Genomic DNA, 24,807 nt, shown 5'->3' with positions numbered 1-24,807 from the left:
AAAAAAGAAACTATATATTTGTGTTTTTAAAGATTTACATCTTCAGTAGGAACCAAAGGGCTCGGAGCTGAGAGCCACAGACAGGAAGTCAAAGTACTGAGAGACAGACTAACACGTTGTTGTTTGTTGGTCTTGTGTTGGGTGAAATGAACCCAATAGACAAACAGTAAGTCAAAACATGCTGCAGATTTAACAGTTTTTACCGATTGTCCCTTTATAGTGCTGTAGGTCATGATGTCTTACATTTGTTTTGTATTAAATTTCAGCATAAAATCTCTTCTGTTTTCTCTAAACTTGTTTATGCTGCAGTTTATTTTCCTCTTTTTCATCTTGCATCTGATCTTTGGAGGGAGGAGAGGAGGAGGAGGGAGGCGGTCATTAATCAGTGATCAGATGAGTTCAAATGAAACGGATTCATCCTCGCGGGGGAAATTAGATCCATAAAGTTTCATCCTAAAGGAGGAAGTGAGGGATGTTTTTTTTCAATCTACATAGTCACATTCCCAGGATCCAGGTCTTTAAGAGTTTCTCATCGCCCTCATTCAGCAGTGTATCGACGCTTTTGTGTGGAAGTCAGCTGCGGGGTAAATGCTAACAAAGCTTAGGGGCCAAAAGGCTAGCGGTACTTTAGCCCCGCTTTAGCCAGGCTCCTATTTGTTTTAATCCCAGGTTAAAATGTTCAATGGAGTGGTCAGTCAAAGCGATTAGCGTCTTTGTCTGGAGCTAATCCTGCTGGGGTTTAGAGGCCATTCAATCCTGGAGTTTAAGCTTCTCTGTTTCGCTTTAACACACCGAAGAGCCAAGAGAGCAAAAGACACAGTGAGCTTGGGGGGGGAAGTTCACCAGTGGGGCTTTTTTAGTGCGTCTTGCTGCTCAAATTCAGGCTGCAGGAGTGTGTTTACATGCAATTAGTGTTCCAGTTATGATCAGGTGTTTGGAGTGTCCCGGTTTGCACATGAATACATCAAATTCTGCTTTCACAAATTTGGATGAACATCAATGTTTGTATCTGAATTCATCCAACAGAAGCCAGGGTACTGTGACATGTAGAGTCCTTATCCAGGTTTCTGATAACTGCGTCATGTTCTCATCCACAGACCGTATACAAGAAGTGGACGTAGTCATCGTGACGTCACACGTTGGTTTGTGGACGGATGTTTTGAAGCCTTGAGTTTGGCCGTCGCCATCTTGGCTTTTTTGCAAACCGCTGAACCATATATGGACTGAGGAGGAGTGACGTAAAGATGCTGTTTACGGCTCTGGTGCCGATCTGTCAATCACAAGGTAGCCCCGCCCTAAAGCATCCCCTGCTTTATGATCTGTTTGACTCTAAATGGACCATAATTTATTAAATGAACATCATGCTGTGTTGAAGAAGAGTTGAAACTAGAGATTGAGACCATAAACTCATGTTTACAATGTTTACTGAGGGAATAAATCAAGAGAGAAGTAGAGTCATTTTCTCATAGACTTAAATAGAGAGAAATAATAGGTTCTGCTCTCATTATTTAATCGATTCCAATTATTGGAAAGAATATGAGATTTTATCATCCAAAGCAAAGCATCAGAATTACACCTTATTACTATCAGGTCTAGATGTTGATATATGAAGCTGGATGCAGATCTGGACCGGAGAGTTAATGCAAAAACAAGTATAGAACTTGCCTGCTCTGTTGGACTGGTCTATCATGGGCTGAACGATCCGCCGCCTCGCGTTGATGAACCTGAGAAACAGAAGAGGAGAGGAACGGGAGGAGGGAGGAGAAGGAGGGAGAGACAGTTTATAAATGATGAGCAGCAGTCGTTGACAATGTTGTGTCTGTAAAGCTGCAGAGGAACCTCAACTGCATTCAGAATATCACAAGTTTCTCTCATATTTCTTTGTTTTCTGAGCGTGACGGAAAAAAAAATGCGTTCAAATCACAACATTGAGATGAAAAGTGCTTCATGCAACCACGTGGAACATCTTTAAGGTAGTTGAGCTTCTGTTCCAGATCTATCAGCACAGAAAATCTAGTTGCTTTCAGTTCAAGTTTCAAAAAACTAAATAAGAATGACAGATCATGTGCCACGGAAAGACACAGAATTATCTCACCTAGACTTTTTTAATATTAGTAATTGGTATTGGTAATGTTTATGTATTTTTTCAAGCCTTTGGGAGAAGATACAATGATGTCAAAATGTCATTGTTTTTGCTAAAAAACAACAACTCAACTTTCCAAGATAACTGAGTAATATGATTAACACTAAGAAGCAAAGGACACCAAAGGTTTAGTAGCTAAACTAGTTTGGTTTCCTTTATTTTAGCAGCTAACATTTAAACATAACCAAAGTTTTAGTTTAAAACGCTGACATGTTGGTCCTGTCTGGTGGTCCAGTTCGTCAGTTGATGCAGTTTGGTTTCAGTAAACTCAGGGTTCAGGTTAGGAACTAACAGGAATTAATATCCTGTGGTTCATTTCAGCAGCTTCAGTTTAGTTTTCTGTTTGCTAAACGTCAGGTTTACCAGCTCATTTTGAAACTTGACCAACATTTTAGATTAACAGCTAAAACTCTGGTACCGTTTGTGGTCCAGTTCGTTAGCTAATGCAGCTTGGTTTCCTTTAGCCAACACTTTAATTTAAACAAAACCAAAGTTGTAGTTTTACAGCTACAATATGTTCCTGTTTAGCTGGTGGTCCAGTAAGCTAAAAAATTCGGGTTAGTAGCTAAAAGTGTTTCATTTTTAATCTTAATCTTATTGAGTCAGGTCCTTTGGTTCAAGTTAAGTTCTGATTTATTTGCAGTTCAAATAAATTTGCCAAATCCAATGAAGCCGTTTGTCCACTTTGCTTCCTGGAGCTCGGCCATCTGTTGGTGTACAATGGAAAACTACAATGGGGCAACCAGCCATTTAATCACATGTCAGTACACTTTCTATTGTGTTTAAAGTATTATTCCACAGGTAACACAGCGGGTTTGTACAGTGCGTCCTAACCGGGTTAAAACCGTGGTAGAAAAGTGTGAACTGCACTCGTGGCTTCAGGCGTCAGGGGGGCTGCAGCAGCGATGCATTCATACATGTCCCCTTCTAAGTACACTCTTGAAAGCCATCATCCTGGTATGCGTGACCTATGACCTGGCACCTTCTGTGACCCCCCCCCTCCTCCCTTTAACTCCCCCATATTCCCCCTGTCGCCTCCCCTCTGCCTGGTCTTCCTCAGCTTAAAGCCTTCTGAACCGCCTGTCGACCCCTCCCGACCCACCCCGGAGTGAAAGCTCTGCGGTTTCCCCACTTGATTTATGTCCCCTACAACCACCTCCACCCCCCCTCCCCCCCCGCGCCCCCCGGGAGGGATGGTTCCATTTCAACTTGTTCGGAAAAGAGGGAGGAGAGGGGGTACAAAAAAAAAAAAAAAAAAAAAGTGGGGGGGACGACCCTGTTTCCTTTTCAGGAAAACAAAAGCCAGAGCAGCCTTTTCAGGGAGTAAAAAAAAAAAGGCGAGGAGGAGGAGGAGGAGGAGGAGGAAGGGTGAAATACAGAAGAGTTTTTAGAGGAGTGAAGGAATATCTGCATCAGCTCCAACAGGAAGCTGAACAACTTTCACTAAAATATTTGACATCGTCGGGTCTCGAGGGAGTTTCCGTCCCGAAGTTCTGACAACACGCAAATAATTTACTCCCTCTGTTTTTTTAGCACCACATGATGCTTTAAATGCTGTTTGAGAGTTGTCTTCTAAAAATACAAAATACTTAGAAATAAGGAGAAAATAGATATAGAGAAGTATACTGGTTCCATAAGTAAAGACTTTTTTGCGACAGGAACAATGTCACAAGATAATTAACGAAAGAAGAAGACGAATAAAGAAAACATGTTGCTGTTGCAGTAGATTATGTTTTAAATATGTGTTTTTTTATGTTGATACTAAATACTTTTACCTCTTTGGGCCGTTTAGAAATCCTTCAGATGAGACAGTTTGAGAACGAGAAACGAGACTGTTCATAATTCACGTCCACGATGAGGAAGTGATTCTACAATAATTGATTCCTGAGATGGAAATCATAACTCATAGCTTGGTTTAACCTCAGCAGCTGTGGATAATTAATCACATCATGTTCTGATGTTATTGTTTCATATTCGTTGGATTGTTCATTTGGGAGAAGAATAATTCCAAAGTCGTTCAAGTTGAGGCAGAAAGAAAGAAATGGAATCATCTGACCCTCGGTCTTTAACCTCCATAAGAGAGTCAAGAGCCTCACCTATTCATGACCCCTCACACCATGAGACTGAGTTTACAGCTGTCAACCCATAAACACACACACACACAAACAAAGACATTGACCATCAGCTGCCCCCCCCCCCCCCGCCCCCCCCCCCCCCCCGGCCTCCATAACACTGAGGCTTATTCTTCTGCAGCCAGACGACCCATAAACTGCGACACGGCACCCGACTGTGCTCAGGTACCGTTTGAATCAGGTCTCTCTCTTTTTTTTGAGAAAGTATTTGACATTTTATTGATCCTGGATGGTTCTGTTACGATTTAAAATCTCTTTTCTGAGGGCGTCCTGGCCGAGATGTTTCTCAAACACAGTTTGTGAAATAGTCCTGAAATGTGATCCACTGGTTTCGTGTTCAGGGACACGAACTGTCCATGTTTTTCTAAAACGAAAGTTAGGTTGAGGCAACAAAACCACAACAAAACCACAGCCCGGTGTCGAGCACAGTCTCGTTTGTTGGACCCATCCACCTCCCGCCCAACGAAAGTCATCTTTTTGAATATTAAAAACCACGTCACTTGCTCTAACTGTTGCTTAATCACGAGGATGCATTTAATTTGTGTGTCCGCCACGAAAAAGGATCCTAATTGACTTTCCATTGTCATTATTTTTGTCCTGAGGGACACGAAAAAAACAACAACAGACAATTTATGTCCCTGCACCCAACAAATGTGACTATTTCACAACCTGTCATGATGCTGGGCTGGTTTCTCACATACAAGCACAAATAACTTTAAGCTAGCAAAAAGCTGCACTAAATTATTGTAAATAAAGATCGTGTTGATTCTGTCGTCTTTGGACTTGTTGTTTTCTGTTTGGTCCTGCAGCTGTTGAGAAGTTTGTTTCCTCCACCGATGTGACCATCAGGTGTCAGCGAGGCTGCAAACATCGACCTCACGTCTAAATCATTTTACATTAACGTCCTAGTTAAAGAAAGGTGATATCTATATTACATGGGAAAAGTAAAACACCTCCAGCCCCTCCCCTCAGGTTGCAGGAGGAGGAGGAGGAGGAGGAGGGCGTTTGCTCCTCAGTCGGTCTCCTCTACTGAGGTTTTAAACAAAGCTGCTACACAACCACAATCACCAAACACACTCGCTGACACACTGCTTGTAAAACAGTCGCTAAGCCCCGCCCACGCTGGGTGTCACTCTCAGGTCAGTACGCCACCCCCCTACCTCCTCCCTCACCCTCTCACCCTCCACAACGGGTGTGTTTAAATAAAGCAGTCCAGCTGTTTGCCATGAAAATGCCATTTACGCCAACTGCCTTCAACACCCGACAAAGGAGAGGAAATTTAAGAAAGCAAGCAAAGGAAACAAGGAGAGGAACTACAAGTAAGCAAGGAAAAGAAACAAGGAAAAGAGATGAAAGGAAGCAAGGAAAGTAAAAGACAAGTAGAAGGGTGGAAATAAGGAGAGGAGAGGAAACATAAGGAAGCAAGGGGAGGAAACAGAAGGAGATGAGAGGAAAAATTTAAGGAAATAAAAGAGGAAAGGAAATAAAAGGAAAGGAGGGTAAAACAAGGAAAGGAGAGGAAACAAAGGAAATTATGAGAGTAGAGGAAGACGTCATCTGTAAATTCAAGCATCTTTATTACAGTCAAAATGAACCAACCCCATATCAACCACTCAGTGCTCACACACACCCACAGACACACACACACACACACACACTCTGACAGTATAAAACAGCGGTCGGATCAAAGCTTCATTTACATATGTACAGTATATATCACCTCAGAACCAGCTGTTTAACAAGTCCGAAGGTGTTTCTGTTTCCACTCAGTCTGAACTCATGTGAAATATTCACGCAGTTTAATTTGTACGTTTGTGATTCTGAGATGAAAAAGAAACTAAAAACTATAAAATCTGCGTCTGACGACGTTACGAGATCGGAGCATTGGTGCGAGTTTGTCACCGTTCCTGAATCTCAGGGTGGATTTCAACTCTTGACGAGTTAAAAGCAGCTGTTAAAAATCGTTCTGATGTTTCTGAAATGCGATTCTTGTTTTGACTCCAACGTTCTGCTGCTGCTTCATTCACTTATTTAAATGATGTCAGGATACAAATAACATGCCTCAGATTGCGTGCACTCGTCTGCTGTTTATAATTAATGTAAAATACATGGAGATATAAAATCTAAATACTTAATAATTACCTCTTTTTGACTCAGGTGGTTGATCCACTTGATTCAAGTTTTATTTTCTTCAAATAATTAGTTTGTGTTTGTACAGTCTCAACATAAGACCTCTGTGATGTCAACAAATGTAATCATTTCGTGGAAGTACATTAACATTTAGGTCGTCTGACGCGGTGAACCGTGTCCTCGCTCGTCTCCCGTCTCGTTAACGGATCGACCGCGTTGTTACTGAACAGTCTGGTCTCTTTTCACATCCTAGAATCGCTGAGGACGCTGAGGACCTTCACGTTCTAGTGGCATGAACTTGGACAAAAATGGAAACTGGAAGCAGGTTCTGAACCCTGAAAGCTTCCTGGAGAAGCTCTCAAAAAGGTCACAAAACTTGAAAAAACGCTGTGGAAATGGCTTTAATTGCATAAAACCTGAGGAACCATCAGTCCCTTTAAAGCTAGAGTTGATAATCTTGAGAAATCATCAAGTTATCCAACATAAAAACTCAGCCCAGTGTTGCAGCACTAGCTCCAAAAGTCGCTTAATATGGCAAGGAAGTCGCCAAGTCGGCAACACTGACACCCCGTCCCGTCAGGCCTCCCTCTAAAGCCACTCCCCTAAAATGATCAATATTAACGTAAACAACCAACATGGCTATTGGTAGTACTCACAGCTGTTAAGCCGACAGTTTGTCACGGCCATTTACAGTCCTGCAGCAGCCAACGACACCTTTCTCTCTTTTTGACGGAGCATTTGAATCATGTCTGAATACAAAGATAAAAATGCTTTTGAGGAAGATTACCCTTTAAGTTTAGGTGGATTAAACGGTGTGGTTAAATCCCCAACAGTGTAATTTGCTGACGTTTTCATTTCTGTGTCCGTAAACAGAACACATCATGACAACCTCCTACTGGTCTCTACCTCCAGCCTCCAAGCTCCAATTAACTCTCCAATTAACCGCCTCCTCCCCTCTGTAACTGTAATTGGGGGATATTTGGAGAAGGGGCAACCCCATAGGATTTAATTCACATAATTAGGTTTCCTCTGGAGAGGGGGGGGGGGGGTGTTGCAAACACACAACAACAACGTCGCATCGGCAACGTCGCCAACTCACCAGTTGTTGACCTGCAGGATGGTGAGGCCGGTGTCCTGAGCCAGCTGCTTCTTCTGCTCCTCCGACGGGTACGGGTGCTGCAGAGGGACAAAACACAGAGGTGTCAACAAACTGCAAAACATCACGGGGTTGTTTCTTCTTCTGTTTTTTTTTTTTTAGTGTGAGCCTGAAAACTGCTAATTAGCGTTTAAGAAGGGAGGCAGGGCCAGACTCATTAAGGGGATATGAAATGGAGCATAATTAATGGGAAGAAATGGTGAGCCAATTAGAGAGGGAAGCCAAGTGGTGAGAGCGCCCCGTTAATTAGTGTGTGTGTGTGTATGTTGGGGGTTGGTTCAGGCTTGTTTCTCTAACAGTAGTGGATCAGAACCGGCCTGAGGCTGCACAGCTCCATCCCTGGAGTCTGTGTGTGTGTGCGTGTCTGTTTATTATGCTTTCAAATGTTATGTTGTAGATGTTGTAGGTATTGATTCAATGTGTCCTCATTCAACGGTTCATATATTATCTTGCAAGCGCTCAGAAAAATTTGCAATCAGAGCGGCTGCGCTAACCAAGCCCCCAGGAAGAGCGTCCGGCTTGGTAGCAAATTTGACATAGTGGCCAAAACGGTGGAATTACAACTTCAGGGTCGGTCACCTGACGCCATGGGGCCCAACAAGACTTTCCCGAATAAACTCGCATCGGGAAAGTGACGTCTGTAAATCAACAGATCATTTTTTTGAGGTAAAACGACTTCCCAGTACTTCCCAGTACTTCCCCGTCAGCAGTCTGAGCTTTAGTTAAATCAAGTCAGCCTGGCAGCCATATGTTGGCTTGTTGTTGGTGGTTGCGGCTGTCGAAGGACGCGTCTCGTCGCCGCAGCTCAGCAGGGAAACAAAAAGAGGGAATTTTATTCTATAGAAGGTTTTAGCTTCATGAAAACCCCCTGGAGTAGTCTAATTAAAAGAAGAGTTATAAATTCACATATTTTTACAATAACAAATTTATTCTGGCCATGAGAGTCTTATTTTTAGACAGACAGGTTTAGGTAAACGTGTTAAGTTTGAGATTAGGCGTGTAGGAAATGAGAAGCAGAAGAATAAAACGCACATTTGATGTGACCACGGGGGTTTAATAACAACGTGTCTGCATGAACTCAAGCCACCTCTAGTTACAGGGTATCAGACTGGAGAGAAAAGTTCACGTAAAGATGTGAACAATAAATTATGTTTCACTGCAACCAGCTGACAGCGAGTGAGAGTTTCTTCGTCTGCCGACTGAAACCAGCTGCTGCAGATCCTCGGCGGCACGTTGCTGCCCGTCCCCGACCCAGATAGGAGTTGTTTTCTAAGAGTTCAGACTCATTAAACTCTGCAGAGGACAGAGCGGAGCATCCGCAACGGCCGGACACATGGCGGAGACTTTGAAGATAAATAACTTAAGAACAGGAAGCATAAGGGAAGTGTGCCCCAAGATGTGTTGTTTTTGTATTTTGTGAGACTTTCTACATTTCAGATGGAAATATTTGGCATCATGAAGGAACCACTTCATTCTTACAAGTGATTTAAGAGACATTTCACATGTCTTCTTTGGTTCGAACCACAGACTGTATGTAAGAAGTGGACGTGCTCAGCTGTTGGTTTGTGGATTGTTGGTTTGAAGCCTCGTGTTCGGCGATTTCACCGTCGCCATCTTGGATTATGGCCGTCGCCATGTTGTTTTTTTCTCAACCGATGAACGGAAGTTAAAATCGGAAGCTAAATCCAACAGCAGAACATTTTACTGCTAAATCTTTCTTAAAACTGTATTTTTAGTTGAACTACTTTTTTATTTCAGTAAAGGCTTAGAACACCTGTTCCTTCACGGGTCTGAAGTAATGACAAAATAAAACCACAGTTTGTAAACGTGTGAAGAGAAATAATCGAAGCGTTAATATATTTTCACTGCAGCCGAGCCGACATGCGAAAGACAGAAAAGGAGAAGATATAAAGCAGGAAGATTCTTCCACCGTCCATCACTTCCTGGTTTTACTACAAACTCTCCATTGCTTTTATCGCCAGCCAATCAAACAGCCTCGGGCCGACACCAGAAGTCTCACCACATGTCTCTCTGGTGAGGAGGGAAAGTCTTTGATGTCTTCTCTCCTCCACCCTGACCATCCCTCTGCCAAAGCTGCAGTGCTTTCCCTGTGATCTGATAGCAGGTAATTGGCCTAAACTGCATCTAATTTGCCACAAAGAGCGATAATCACGAGGTCGTTTCATCGCCTTTTCAGCCACAGAGTCGCAGCTCCCTCCGGGGCGGAGCTTTAATTGTTCCGATTTCAAAACAAGGACGAGACAAAGCCAGTGACGGACCTTCAGAGCGTCACATGAAGATTGTTTAAACCTGGGCAACACACACACACACACACACTGCTGGGTCAGAACCATCCCGCTCTTACTGCTCATTAAGTCACATAAAATCTCCACGCAGCACGAAAAACAACTTCAATGTTCGAAACCGCAGAGTCTTCGAGGCGAGAGTGAAAACACATGGTGCATGGTTCAGGGCTGGTCCACCTCCCGCTCTAATTTCAGAGTTTCCACTCAGGGTTTTAATCTGAAGCCACCTGTTCGTTATACAATTATAATCCTGTTAGCAGAGAGCAGGCTGGGCGGCGGTTTCACTGTGAATAGAGATTATCCAAATAATGTAATATCGGGCATGAATTTAGAATTGTGAGGTTTATGAGCTTAATTTAGTAGTGCACAGATTATTCATTTGAGCAGAACAAATGACGCTTAAAGTTACTGTGAGGACCTTTTAACTGGTTATGAAACAATTTAATCCCGATGCCTCTACATGACTTTATATTTCTATATAGTTATTATTAATGCTTGACATCGGATTCCGTGCAAAATCATACAAAATGTAACCAGAAACTCCTTCAGCCACGCCCGGCAGCAGCGTCTCCTGAATAGTTGCTCGTAGTAGCTTTAAAACCTTTACGTGTTGCCGAACCACGATGTATTTGCCAAAACCACAATAACGTTTTTGCTCGGTTTAGTTTCCCCATCTTGCTGCAGTGATGTACAGGTGTGCTCCAGGACACTGTGACATCACTGTTGGGTGTGGTTACAAGGTGCAACAAAGCACACTTGTGATATCTGGCTGTGGTGTCCATTGAGCAAAACCCGAGGGTTTAGCAGAATCGCCCACAATTCTTTATCACCTTCAAACACACTATTTCCCGCTGTGATGTGGGGAAGGTGTTGCTGTTTAGTGTCCCAGTAAACCTGTTAAGAGGCTGTAATTACAACTCATTTAGAGTGTGTGTGTGAGACACTGTGTGTGTGTGTGTGTGTGTGTGTGAGTTAGCATTTAACAAACACGTCAACACTGGTCCAGAGTTGTCCACCTCCGATACAATTTAAAGGTTGAAAATTAAAGAAATGGTCAGAAAGCAAAAAAAAGTTGGAACATTTTGTATTATTGAGTCGTTCATTTGAAGGCGACTTTAAATTGCGTCTTCTTTCCTGATCCGTCTTTTCGGACAGCTTGAAATCTTTCCCTCCATCTGTCCTCTGATTGGCCTCGACTCCTCCCTTCATTATCTGACGGACGCTCATTTACGCTGTCAGGGAAGAAAGGCTGCTCCGTGATGTATGTGACCACATGCTGGACATTTTGTTGTGTATGTGTGTGTGTGTGTGTGTGTGAGGGGGTGAGAGGTCAATAAAGGCGACCCCCACAGAGAGCCGGTCCCTGGGGTCCCTGGGGGGCCTGTCACAGAGGTAATGGATGATGTTTTCACTGCAGGGTGAGGGAGCCACACAACAGCCGTCCTCACACTGCGGGGAAATGAACGTCTGTTCACAGTGGCCTTTATTTTTAACCAAATCCAGAGAGTTTCAGACCAACCACAGTCCTGATAGTTGGGTGCTTTGTTCTTGGCTAAGAAACTTGGGAGATTTGGTTCAAAACATCATATCATAGACATATGCAGGGCACATTGCATTCAACACTTCATTAGTATTTCTAGTAAAAGTAACTTAATAAAAAAAAAAATCAGTTACACTTAAATCTAAAACTCTGTATTGATAACAGATTTAGAAACACTTGAGTCACAAAAACAAGTTTGCTTTTGGAACCTAAACAAATAATCACAGGAACTGAATCAGGAACTACACATTCCTTGAAGACTAAAACTAGTAACTACCTTTAGTACTAAATCTAGAACAAACTCCAGATCAAACTCTAAACTAAATAGAGAACTAAATAAGGAACTTACTCTGAACTAACTCTTGTGTGGATGAAATGCAGTTAAAGATTTTGAGTTTCAAACATCTGTGATATACTTTCCCTTTATAAATACAAATGTATATACAAGCGGCTGCAGCACAAGCAGCATCTCATCACATACTTGCATGTGAACTTTTTGTTTATCCGGAGGATTTAAGCTCTTGTCACGTCAGAAAGTAGCGCTATCCATTAGCTGAGAGGCTAATCGCTAACACATTAACCAGCCAGGAGAATTCTTGCACTATTCAAATCACAATCACGCTCCCAATATCTCTCGATTGGAGTTTCAAACTGTTTATTCAAGAAACATATTTGTACCACTGACTCCTGTGTCATAACAGTCTGAAAGATAGGCCGTCTAACAGAGAGGTTCTTACTCTGGAAAGGTTTAAATTAAAAATAGATGGTGCCAAACGGCATCGAGGCTATGAAGAGCTTTTGTTGTTCATCTAAAAGAAATGTGAAGTCGGCATGATGTCGGTCAACAGCACAAATGTGTTCATCGAGGTTCACCAAACTTGAACTCTATATGAAAGATTTGCACAGATTTACTTCGTCCATGCGAGGCCTTTTAACTGCTAATGTAATACAAAATTGGATCCACTAGTGGGCAGATCGAGCCCGAGTCATCCCCGGCTGACACCAGAACAGCAGAAAAAGCTTCAGCGCCAACAAGCTTGATTCGTTTCTCTTAGATTTCCTGCCATAGTCGAGTCCGCTGATTTTACCATCTCGGCATTCGGCTCCGACTGTTGATGGGCTTAAACGCAACTTTCAGATGTCTCGCATTCGTTTGTAATTAAGACGTGCACGGAAAATCCTCTGAAGTAACACAGGATACACGGCGGAGCCAGCTCTGAAAAAACATTCAGATTTTCATTCTTGCTATTTTTTGCTGATTACTTCCAAATTTGTTGAGCAATAAAAAGACACTGAAAGAGAGACGAAGCGGCAGTAGATCGCAGAAATCACATTTTAATTATTTGGGTCTTTAAGTTTGGAGGAGTGCGTAAACACAATCACCGCCAGGTTTAGTGATCAGATGATTCTGTGGTAGCGATGGCGGACAGGTTGGCCAACATAAGAACACGATGATGGACAGAGACTGTGATGTGATGGTGGATTTCACATTGGTGGCGTTTGATGTCTGATGGCGTTATTAGAGCGAGCCCTCTTGTACGGTCCTGTCTCTAGTGAGGTGGTGGTGCTGGTGCAGGGGGGGAGTTTATATAGCTGGGTGGCGGCAGGCGGCTTAACACGTGTTGGTGCCTGTGGGTCGCCGTGGCCTCGCCATCACCTACATCTGCAGCTCTGCGTCTGTAAACAGCTGCTGATGGATGGATGGATGGAGGTGTCCCGGTGCCCTCTGACCCCTGATGGATGGAGGGCAGGGGGTCTGCGAGGTCAGCGCCGGGGCTTCCTGCTAACTCATCAGTCCCGCCCGGCTCAGGAGGCCCATTCCTCAGCCGGCCGACAGGCGAGCGGAGTGAAGACTCTGTAATTGTGGCGCTCGCTTTGAAGTTTGGGAGTCATTTTCTCTCGTCTCTTCATACCGACACCATAGTTTTTTGGGGTTTTTTCTCTCTAATTTCTGCTTCTCCGTCGTCATCGTCGTGCTGAGAAGCACTTGGACGTGCAAAGTCTTTCCAGCTGTTTTGATGGAGTCACATGTGTAATTTGTAAGCCAAAGCAGCTCTTTAATGAGTTGGGGCGACTGTAAACAAATGGTCGCGTACACACAAAGCTTCCACCACCTGTTTGTGATGCGGGTTTATAAAGAAGTCATTTAAGGAGGCAAACAACATCTGTGAGCAAGAGGGAGGTAAATTACAAACTAATTACATTAACAGGGAGGATGCTTTCCATTTGTTTTTTTGCACTTTTACATGAAATAAAAATGGGAAAAAGCAGGAAGTGTGTGCGTGTGTGTGTGTGTGTGTGTGTGTGTGTGTGTGAACAGCATGTCGGTTTGTGGCTCGGCATTTATGAGCTGTGGCTCAGAGAAGGCTGCTGGAGTTTGTGTACGACTTCACAAATGCACACACACACACACACACACACACACACACACACACACACACACACACACACACACACGTCAGCAGTGTTGCTACTGCGAGGACTGAGACACAAAGATTCAGGAAGGATCAGGATAAACTTATCTCTCAATGATCTCTCCTGAATCGGACATTTTCCACATGTTGCTTCCCCTAACGTTTCCATTACCACTCTGCGTAACCACGTTAACCAGGTCCATCAGGATTAAAGCGGGCCGATAATAAAGAGTCCGTCTGCAGAACTTATCAAAAACAGGCTGTCAGTTCAAAAGAGTTATAATGCTCTTCTAGAAGTGTGTGTACACACACACACACACACACACACACACACACACACAGTATTGAAATGAGTATTACTGCATTTCTGCACTGTAAAAAAAACAAAAAACTATGAAAAGTCAGACATTCCTAATTTTACTCCACTACAGATGTACAAGTATCAAAATGCTCTTAAAGTTACTGTGAGAAACGTTTAACTGGTTATGAGAGAGACGACTATATTATACTTTAAGCTCGTCATCGATGCCACCCGATCGGATTCTGGTAAAATCAGATGAAATCACCGCTGGTTCACCAGCTCAGACTCCAGCAGCGACCAGCCAACCGCTGACGGACCCAGATCCGACTCCTCTGCAGCCTTCGACCTGCAGTCGAAAGCTCCGGGGGGCAGGTGGAGAGCGAACAGCGACACCAAGCTTCCGGAGGCCCAGGCCACAATGCTAGGCCCGCTGGAGGGAAGGGAGGCACGGGAGAACCAGAACCAGGACTGAGCGGGTCCGACTGTCGGACCCTGCCGCACTAAAATTAAAAGTTTTCTAACGGGACTCTGGCGCTCTGAAACACTACCACGTACGTCCACAGGGACCGCCACAATCAACACAGAATGTGAGTTCCTTCTGGACAGTCTGAAGATGTTATGTGGATGTTGTTGAATGCTTTTTAATGTATGAGGATTCACACTCATTGCAATATTAGTCACCTTTTGACTAATATTATTACTTTTCCGAGACGGAAATGACGTATTGACCTGCTGCTGATTAATTCACCCAGAATCTAACTGTATGTATAAGTGATGTTAACAAGCAAACGTTCATCATACCTATCATACCTATCATACCTATCATAATATGACAGTGGGCAAAATGTGTGAGGAGATTTTTCCCTTTTCTTAAAGTTAAACAGATAAATAAAATCAGCTGCTGGTTTTTCACTTCTCAGGGTCTCTGAGAAGTGAAGTGTGTCTCTTTAATACCTCTCGTTTCAAACCTGCCTCCATGTTGTGTCATTATTTTCTCTGCTTTGGTGTTTTGTTTCCTGCATTGAATGTACTGTAGCCCTTCATTCAACCTTAACCTCCAACAGCTAGCTCCTTTTCTCCCTCCCTCCCTCCCTCCCTCCCTCCCTCAGGTACCAGTGTTCCCTCCCCCTCCCGCCGTTCCTCTCACCTCCCATCTGCTGCAGGACTCGCTGTCCTCCAGGTTCAGCTAAAAGTCCTGGCGGCGGCCCCGACCCCCGTCGAGCAGGAACCGATTTAGCCTCTCCATGTTTGGAGGCAGGCAGGGGGAGATGGGGAGGAGGAGGAGGAGGCGGCGGTGTTTGGTTGTTCTGCTGGCCTCAGCCAAAACTATGAGTCAGTCACTGCTGGGACTTTCAGTACTGAGCCGGTCCTCCCACTTTTACTACACAATTCATTTCAGTTTCACACTCGTAAAAAGTAATTTTTCCTTTTAGAGGTTCTTACGTTCTCACTTTCAGAATGATTAAGAATTGGTTTATGTTTCATGCTGATAAACAGAAAGATATTAATATAACTCTGGTGAGAGTGACTCTTGTTCTAATCCTTTGGACACACCCCGTCTAAACCCGAGCAGACAAACCTGGGCTTTCACAGTTACATAATAATCCAAATTAGCAAAATGAGCTTGTTTGTCATACTAATGGGCTGTAAAGCGTGAACACAACAGCTGCTTATGTGTTTTGTTGGTAATGATGATAAAGTATTGACATCGTGGATGTTTACCTTTGGCGTTGACAGTTGTAAATATTTGCTGTGGCTCTTTATCATTCATTATTTATTGGTAATGAGGCTGTTGTACTTGGTGTAAGTTGAGCCAAAAACCTCACAGATTTCACTCATCATGTTGGACACCTTTTCATGATTCTAATAAAATGAGTTTTATTTTGTCAAACTACAAAATCAAATCTTGAGTGCAGTTGATCACATCAAATATTTCTTCATTTACAAATAACCCTGGTTATTCTTGAAAGGAAAATGTCCAGATCATATTCCTCCTTTTGATACTGAAACCAGGTCACCCCTGATTGGTTAGGCCGGTGTACTGATGAACGAGTGGCAAACTGTAAAGTGCTTCAGATAAAAATGTCAAAGAGACACAAAGCAACTACAAAAAGACTCAAAATTATTACAAAGAGACACAAAATGACCAAATAGAGACAAAAAGCAACTACAAAAAGACTCAAAACAACCACAAAGAGACACAACATGACTACAAAGATATGTAAAACAGCTGCAAAGAGACAAAGAAACTATTTAAAGGGGAAAAACAACCACAAAGCGACACAAAACAACGACAGACAAAGAAAGGACTACAAAAATACCAAAACAACAACAAAAAGAGGCTAAACAACTATAAACTATAAAATGTAAGAGAGGTGATGAGGCCTTTTGCACGTCTGTGCCCAAGACCCTTATTTCAGTCCTATAGATATTAGAAACAAGCTGTAATTCTAAACTGGTTCTCGCCACCCAACCCTGAAGTTTAAGTCAATCAGAACTGATATAATTGTATAAATTCACAGCTCTGCTTTCTTCCCGTCGGGACGCTTCTGATGAGCCCACAGGTAAAATACCTGAACCACAGCATAGGTCAAAGGTCATCACCCCAAACTGAGAACGTCCCCGGGTTGTGAGCAGGTGGGAAAGCAGGGCAGAACAGTAGGGGGTGAGAAGGTCAACACAACTTCAAATGGACAGAAATGTCAGCACAGAAGTGGGAGGTCACGGGTTCGCTCCTCCGAAAACAGCCACGAGTGCTGATTAAGTGTTTATAGCGAGACGGTAGAGCCAGACACTCTCTACACCTGGGAACCTTTAAACTAGTCAACTGTTGTGAACACACCTCAACACGGCAGGTGTACAAGTGCGCTAATATTTTTGGCGGTCTAGCGGTCCAAGCTGTGAGAACATGTTGCCGACCAAGTGGACATTGTCTTGCTCTCATTTGAAAAATGGTAAGAAAATGCCACTAAAAGGCCACTTACCGTCAGGTGTTGAAAGAGCCAGGCTCTCAGGATGTTGGTGGCCACTTTGGGGAAGATGCCTCTTTTCTTGTTGTGCAGTTTGTCTCTGTCGGGGTCGTCGTCGTCCCCTGTGCTGGGAGAAGCCACGCCGTTATCCAGGCAGTCGCCTGATCGACACACGGAAGGAAGAAAAATAAATGTTATTTTACAGTCACGGCAAGAGACAGATGTTTCCAAATATACCAAACATGTCGGGGCTGGTTGGTGCACATCTGATTAACGTCAACAACTTCGCCCCGACCTAAATCTCATGTTAAAAACTAGCCTTTAAAAAGCAATTCAACACCCAATGTTAGTTTGAGCACACCTCCTTCACATGGCAGACAAAAAAAACACAATCGCTTGATTTCTTCTGGAAAAAGACAAATAAAATATACTCTTTAAGTATAAAAACGCTTTAAATGCACAAAGAAACTCACTGTTTTCACAACAACGAGCACATTGGCCATGAACTGAATATTCCTGGGAGGTTTAAGTGTATATACAGTATTTACCATATTTTCCTGTGGTTGCAAAGCGCTGCTAACACAGCCAGCTAGCTAACATTAGCACATTTCACCCGGTGCACACGAGGCCTCTCAGCACTTTTCTGCCCATTAAAAGGTGCCGAGCAAACACATGCCTTTACTCGTGTACTTTCCCTGCACAGATTTCTTTTTCCCCAGTTGGATTCAAACTGGTGACCCTGTAGTAACACCGGCCTGCCCTGCTTCGTAACCCTCCCCTGCAGGTTTTGGATCGTGACACATAATGCCGCATTTCAACTGAAAACCCACTAAGAGCTGCCGGGCCGGTCTTTTTACTGCACTTCCTGTGCCTGTTTAATGAGGCTCATTTTCTCCTCAGTGTTTTTTAACAGCGCCGGACCAAGGTTAGGGCGACAGTCCCCGGCAACCTGCAGCAGGAGATCCAGGTCCTGCCGCCCTGCTCAGAGTCAGCGGCGGACCTGGGCCTCCCTCCGCCCAAACAGAGGCAGAACTCTGCCACGCAGCAGAGCCTGAAAAGGTGGAAATAATCATAAAAATGATGCGTAACTCCATAAACAAGCTCTCAGCCTCATTAGGCTGAACCGCAAGCTCCCCGAGGCTGATTTACACTCCACCCGCACTCCCCCTCTCTCCTTAGAGAGCCAAAGACAGAGCGGTCCCACCCAACCTGCTAATGGTTTGTGACAACTCGGCTTCACAACAACCTGTGGATTAAAAGGAGAGGGGAACGAAGATTGTGGGTGATGAAAAGGACAGGAAATGATGGAGGACAATTCAGTGAAAGCTGCACGGTGGGCCATGTGGGGGCACGGTGGGCCATGTGTGGGCACGGTGGGCCCTGTGGGGGCACGGTGGGCCATGTGTGGGCACGGTGGGCCCTGTGGGGGCACGGTGGGCCATGTGGGGGCACAGATGACGGGCAAAGACACAAAGAAGTGATGAGAAGAAGTGAAATGAACATAACCGGCCATCAATGCTCTCAATAATTCTCACACCTCCACATAAATTATGTTTCCATTCAAATGTTGCACGAATTTTAAGCAAATTGATGAATTTCCTGCATAATAAAATGTGAATTAGTCCGCGTTTCCAATTTGAATGTGAAAATATCCAATAGAATATGACAATATGACTTATTAAATTGAGCACTAATAACTTCACACCTGGAAGCCTAAAATGCACATTTCCAAACTCAGCCAAGGTTAATATTGTATTTATTTTCTTTACGTCTGGCGTTTCTGCTTAGATTTTTTGATGCAAAATTAGAAAAATGTGTTCAAAAACACAGGTGTATGGAAATAACACCATAATATTATAATGTCTGGAGACAAATGCGGTATTTCAAACCATAGAGAAGTATTCTAGAAGCATTAAAATCAGAACCAATGTCGTCTTTATCTCTGCTGTGTGACAGCCACGGCCAATAGGATGCAGAACAACTGACGAGACAATGTAGCTGCAGCTTCATGTGCGAGTGTCTTTTTAGAAATTAAACTGACCAAATATTTCACCATATGATGTTTCATTCCACCTAAACTTCACCAAAATCCATGCCAATAGAAAAAAAAAAAAGTTTGCCAAAGAAACATGAAGGTGTTCTTCCAACAGTCGTCCTGCTTGCATGATGAAGATGATGAACATGATGAACACGATGAAGATGATGAATCTCTTTCTGCTCTGCACGTGTGAGATAAAGAGAAACAAACGCATGAAGCAGTCCGGTCGTGCCGACTTGCCTCCTCCATCGCTGCGCTCTTTAAGAACTGTTTGTACTAAACTTTATTATCCACGGTCTGTTGGAAGTACGCTCACTGGAGAGGGAGAGAGAAGTAGAGTCTTTATTTTCCACTATGGACCATTTCTCTTCTGCTGACAGTGGGAGGGGTCAGATGACTAGAAGCCAATCCAATGCTCTAATGAAGGTGACCTCACTGCTGAGGTCAGACATGGAATAAAAACACTGAGACGGACTGAGATGAAACTCAACGTGTCCTGCTGGGAGAATTTAAAGACGTATAGGAGGTTGGACTGGCGCTAAATACACAATACGGCCAAAAGTATGTGGACAGTGGACCATGGATTAAAGCCTGCACTCGTCCAGTTCCAGCTGTTAAACCAGATGTTTGAATATGGCTGCAAGAGAGCATCAGTGAGGTCCAACACTGATGTTGCGTGATCAGGTTGGGCTAACAGTGTTCCAGTTCATCCCGAATGTGTTAGGTGGGGCTGAGGTCAAGTTCTTCCACAACAAATCGGGAAAAAAAAAATGGAGCTTTATGGAGCTGGCTCTGTGCACCATTGTTTAAAACACAACTGTATGTAACATAAAGTTTTCTCTATGTTGGAACTAGGAGCTCAAACCAGGAAACACCACGGTAAAAGAAACCCCGAAAAAGCAATAAAGAAGAAGAAACAACAAGAAACAGGGTGTGCATCAGGGAGCTTTAGAGGTGTTGTTAGGTATATCTTTGAATTTTGGACAGAATCTGGTTAGCTGTAGGCTTAACATACAGACATGAGATTGAAATCCCCTAATCCTATGGAAAACAAACAAGTGTATATTCCTCTCTCTCTTCAACGACAGAGGAAGCCCATTCAAAGTGACAGTATTATGGTCGTCTATGCTGAGGACATGTTTCTCTGTTTATGTTCCCCAGGATGGCAAATTAACACCGAGCACTGCGGCCAAAAATGCTGGAGAGGTTGGCTTTGGCTCCTGAGTTAGCAGATGTCATTTGAAGTCCTGCCGAACTGAGGTTTTGCAGTAACGTCAAAGAAATCTCTTATTCACCACATTTGGCTCCGTTGCGGAGGTCAACCGGGGAGTTGGCTGTGTGTAAGTGATGCTTAAATATCTACCAGCCAACAGAGAGAGAGAGAGCTGAAGCAGCTTGAGGTCTGGCTGCTGATACGTCCAGTCAGAGGGAACCGTCTGATGAAGCAGATTTGTTTTCCAAGTGGAGGTGTGACAGTGGATCAAACTCTTATAGTTTTGGTTATCCCCAAAACACGTAACCACAGCTTTATATCCAACAAGCAAGCTGTTTACAGTACAGTAGTTCTGCAAGATCTGATGGAAACTACAATGAACAGGTTGATCAATAATTGTGCTGTCACCATCTTTTTCACTTCTACAATGGTTCAAATATAGCTAAAGGACCAGAGTGGATTTAGTTGCATCCAGCGGTGTGGTTGCAATTTGCAACCAGCTGAACCCCCCCCTCCGATCGCCCCTTCCTTCTCAAGACTGCGGTAACGTGCAAAACCATTGACATGAATGTGTGAACAACATTTCATTGCAATCCATCCAAAACCACATTAGTCAACCTGGTGGTAAGATAAATAGTCAGGGGATCACCGTGCATCTAGTAGATGTCTAGATATTTCACATAAAAGTCAGCGGATCGTCAAAGTCGGTGGGATTTATTCTTGGCAGCATAAATAACTGGACGAAATGTTATGGCAATCATTCAAACAGTTATCAAGACTATTCACTAAAAAGAAAACAAACCTTACGGTGGCGCTAGATAAAAAGGGATTCATCCTCTGAGGGTCTAGAGTGACCAAAATGGTCGACCAACCGACCGACCGACTGACTGACTTCACCATCTCTGGAACCGCCATCGTGCCGCCATCAGCATTCAACAACTACAACTTCCATTAGCACCATAGGCTTTTTGTCAAAAACCCCAACAGAGTTGTTGAAAGTTCACAAAATAACAGCAGTCTTTGATTTGAAATGGCATTCAGATGTTACTGTCCAGTAAAGCAGCAGATACTCATTACTCAGAACAAGCAGAACACCACAGGAACATTTCTGCAGAACAACAGATGAAAGAAATCCTTAATGAGAAAAAACATTAGGAAGCTTGTGAAACAGAAACCAGCGTGAAAAAAACCCCAGCCAAAGTCTATCTCACTATTAAGGCTGATGTGTGTTGGGACTGTAAACGCTTGACTAACAAATCTCCTATTGAATCAAACTCAGCCTGTTTGTTGAAGGTCAGACTCGCCCCCACAGCGGTGTGAACCTGTAAATGTGGGCAGCAGATAGAGAAACCACAGGACCTGTTTCAGTTGGCCCGCTAACAGATGCATGCTAACAGAACCGGCTGGACTGGGACCAGCAGCATGGAGCCAGAGCTGTGTGTGTGTGTGTGTGTTTAAAAATGGAACTGCATTTAGTGTTTTATTCTATCATAACTGTATGTACATAGGTTTCTGTTCAATTACTGATATGTGTGAATATTTTGAAGACAGCAGATCAAGTTTTCTAAAACCTGTAACTCTCAGCTGAGCATAAAGACATTTGGGAGATATTGAGCCATTTTTCTAAACCAAATTGAAGTAAAAGTAGATGGAAACATATTTTGTGAAACGCTTGTGTCCATGTCTTCATAAACAGCACTGTATACTTTGTGTACTGCATATTTACTTATACATAGTATACTTTTTGTGTATTTACACTGTAAAATCTGAACATATATGAATTCTGTTAATGCCCGTTTCAGTGTGAGTGTGTTCACTGCATGCTGTGTTATTTCTATTTCCCCCTGTGTGTGTGTGTGTGTGTGTGTGTGTGTGTGTTCTGGGACATAAAGCTCTCTTTCTTCCAGCTCGGCTCGTTGCTCACATCGTCTGTCAGCCTTCATCACTCTCTCACTCCCTCTTTCTCTCTACCGTCTCCCTTTATTTTCAAACTCACGTCAGGTTTAACATGTCGGAAAACCTCTTTCACCCTTTACAAACACTCTCTCTCACACACACACACACACACACACACACACACACTAGAGGTACTATTTTATGGATCTTTACATTTCTCCTCCACTACATCTCAGAGGTAAATATTGTACTTTTTACTACATTTGTCTGACAGCTTTAGTTACAGTTCTTCATCTCCTTCCTGTCCAGTGAACACCTGGTATCTCCAGATGTGTTGATGTTGAATGTTTGTGATGAACTGAAGGATGAAATGTTCCTTTTATGTGATGATAAAATCCTCCTACTTCTTCAGATGAATAAACTCTTTAAAAAGACTCTTGGATCAGCTGGAAGATGCTTCATAACAAACCTGAAAACAGGTTGTTTGTTCTTTCTAGAGATATGAGGTTCTCACAAAGACATGATGATCTTATAGAATATGATGCATTAAACTAGACGACAGGATGTAAAGGAGTTAAAAACATCTTGAATGCAGGACATTGAATTGTAGTGGAGTATTTTCACAGTTTGGTATTTGTAAAACATAAAGACGTGCAAACATGGACCGTGGATGTGGAGCTCCGTCAGTATTCTCACCGTGTTCGCTGCTGTTGTCTCCGCTGTAGGACGTGTGTCCACCGCTGGACGGTCCCGGCGTCCCGGCCGACCGGATCGATGCCGCGTCGTCGTGATCTCTGCTCCATGAGCTCTGCAGGGAGGAAAAGACGCAGGAGGACAAGCATGAAACATTTACAGTAAGACTAAAAATGGTTAATTACAACAAGTAGAAAAAATAATTTGTAAGTCAAAACCATGTAAATAGATATTATTAACAATGATTTTTATGATATAGTTTGCAAAGACATTCAGTAGATATCTCTTTGGGGCTCAGACTCAGCGCCACCCACAGAAAGTCAAACCTGAACAAACTTAAGAGCATCATTGTCCCACCCACTCGGTTTGATTGACAGGTGATCCCTGCGGAAACACCTCATCTACGAGGGCTCTTAAAAACAACAACAAGAAGGATTATCAGTGTATCATCCAACCGAAAAAGGAGGCACTTGAAAATGAAACCAGAGCTTTGGAGCTGCTGGTCATCCGACACTAAGCCGCAGGAGTTCACACTTCTGGGTGATTAAAGGGTTAAAAGGCCTGACAAGTGGCTGCTGGGAGCTGATTTAAAACCTGCTCTGCTGGCTCGGAAAACAGACACAACCTGACTTTTCACCGCTATTATTCTTGCTTAAGAGAGAGAAGCCTTGACGAGTCAGAGAGAAGAAAAGAAAAAGGATCAGTGTGTGTGTGTGTGTGTGCGTGTGTGTGTGTTAACTGCGGTCAGACAGATGAACACACTCTGCTCATATTCCATTTTCTCTTTTTTGGGGGATTTCAACATCTCAGTTTTGTTAAATAAACCCTGCAGAGCTGCTTAGATTGCAGCCAAAAAATGGAATAATATAGTTTGACAAAACAGTCTTAACTCGACTCAAAGGTGTGGAACGTGAGTCGCCTCTCTGAGCAACCAGAGCTCGTGGCAGGAGATGGAGCGGTAACAACTGGATATATTTGGGCTCGCCTTTATGCATAACACTGGGTCTGGAACCAAACTCCTGTAGAGGGGCCGGACTCATTGTCTGAGCTGTCCAGGCTGAGAGGAGCCGGGCGGCTGTAAGCTGTAAGCTGTTAGAGTTCCTCCTGGAGAACCAGAGGGTAGCCACTAAGCGGCTACACGTTGCTGAGTGTCGGGCCTTCTTATGCCCCTTTTCCACTGGACAAAAACCCACTAACACCCACTAAAATGTGGCTTGTGTCTTTAGTGGGAAATGTTACAACCGGCATTCATTCCATGGACAAATGACAAAGGAGCTACTGGCAGCTAAGGGCGGGGCTTAGGTGTGTGTGTGCCGTGAGGCTATGTGACATACCTTTAAGTGAATATATAATTCAATGAACAGGGATTTGGACGACTATTGTAATTTATTAACATACAAAACATACAATTAATATGCTCTTCTCAAAGTTTGACTCAGTCAAACAGGATAAAGATGGAGAAGAGTTATTGGACTCCTGTGTTAGTTTCGGGCAGGAGAGCTGCGGCGTCGGTGGTTGCCAAAGCAAAAATCCGGGTGTGGGAGGAGTTTGGGGAAAGTACGGAGAAGGACTTTTGTTTGGCCTCAAGGAAGTTCCGGTAAGCCGTCAGAAGGGAAAGCAGGGCTTGGCTCAGGCGACTGAGGATATTGTCAAGGAGGAACTCCTGAACTGGACCAACACATCCTCTGAGGAGGAGGCATCATATCCCAGAGGTCTCTGGGGTCGTTAAGAAGCTCGGCAGCAAGGCGCCAGAGGTGGACGAGATTCAGCCTGAGAGGCTGAAGGCTCTGGACATTGGTTGGCCGTCTTAGCCGACAAACCTCTTCAATGTCGCGTTGAGTTTGGGGAACAGTGCCTGACAGAGCGGGGCAGTAGT

At 43.6% G+C, this 24,807-nt stretch overlaps 1 protein-coding gene across 2 annotated transcripts in view; it reads right to left on the bottom strand.

Annotated features, from left to right (window-relative positions):
- The window catches only part of meis1a (Meis homeobox 1 a), a 39,060-nt gene that overhangs the window by 5,416 nt on the left and 8,837 nt on the right, over nucleotides 1–24,807 (bottom strand). For both annotated transcript variants that reach the window (XR_004213835.1, XM_031876631.1), the window contains exons 7-10: nucleotides 22,935–23,046; nucleotides 17,107–17,252; nucleotides 7,505–7,581; nucleotides 1,666–1,724 (exon numbers count right to left, since the gene is read on the bottom strand). Coding sequence is in view for 1 of the 2 variants with exons in the window: in XM_031876631.1 (XP_031732491.1) it covers nucleotides 1,666–1,724; nucleotides 7,505–7,581; nucleotides 17,107–17,252; nucleotides 22,935–23,046 (394 nt within the window). In the remaining variant the exon portion in view is untranslated. The remainder of the gene's footprint in view (nucleotides 1–1,665; nucleotides 1,725–7,504; nucleotides 7,582–17,106; nucleotides 17,253–22,934; nucleotides 23,047–24,807) is intronic.

This window comes from Anarrhichthys ocellatus, unplaced genomic scaffold (genome assembly GCF_004355925.1).
Source record: "Anarrhichthys ocellatus isolate YVR2014 unplaced genomic scaffold, GSC_Weel_1.0 scaffold112, whole genome shotgun sequence".
NCBI classification, from domain to species: domain Eukaryota; kingdom Metazoa; phylum Chordata; class Actinopteri; order Perciformes; family Anarhichadidae; genus Anarrhichthys; species Anarrhichthys ocellatus.
This window is presented reverse-complemented; position numbering and strand designations above follow the sequence as displayed.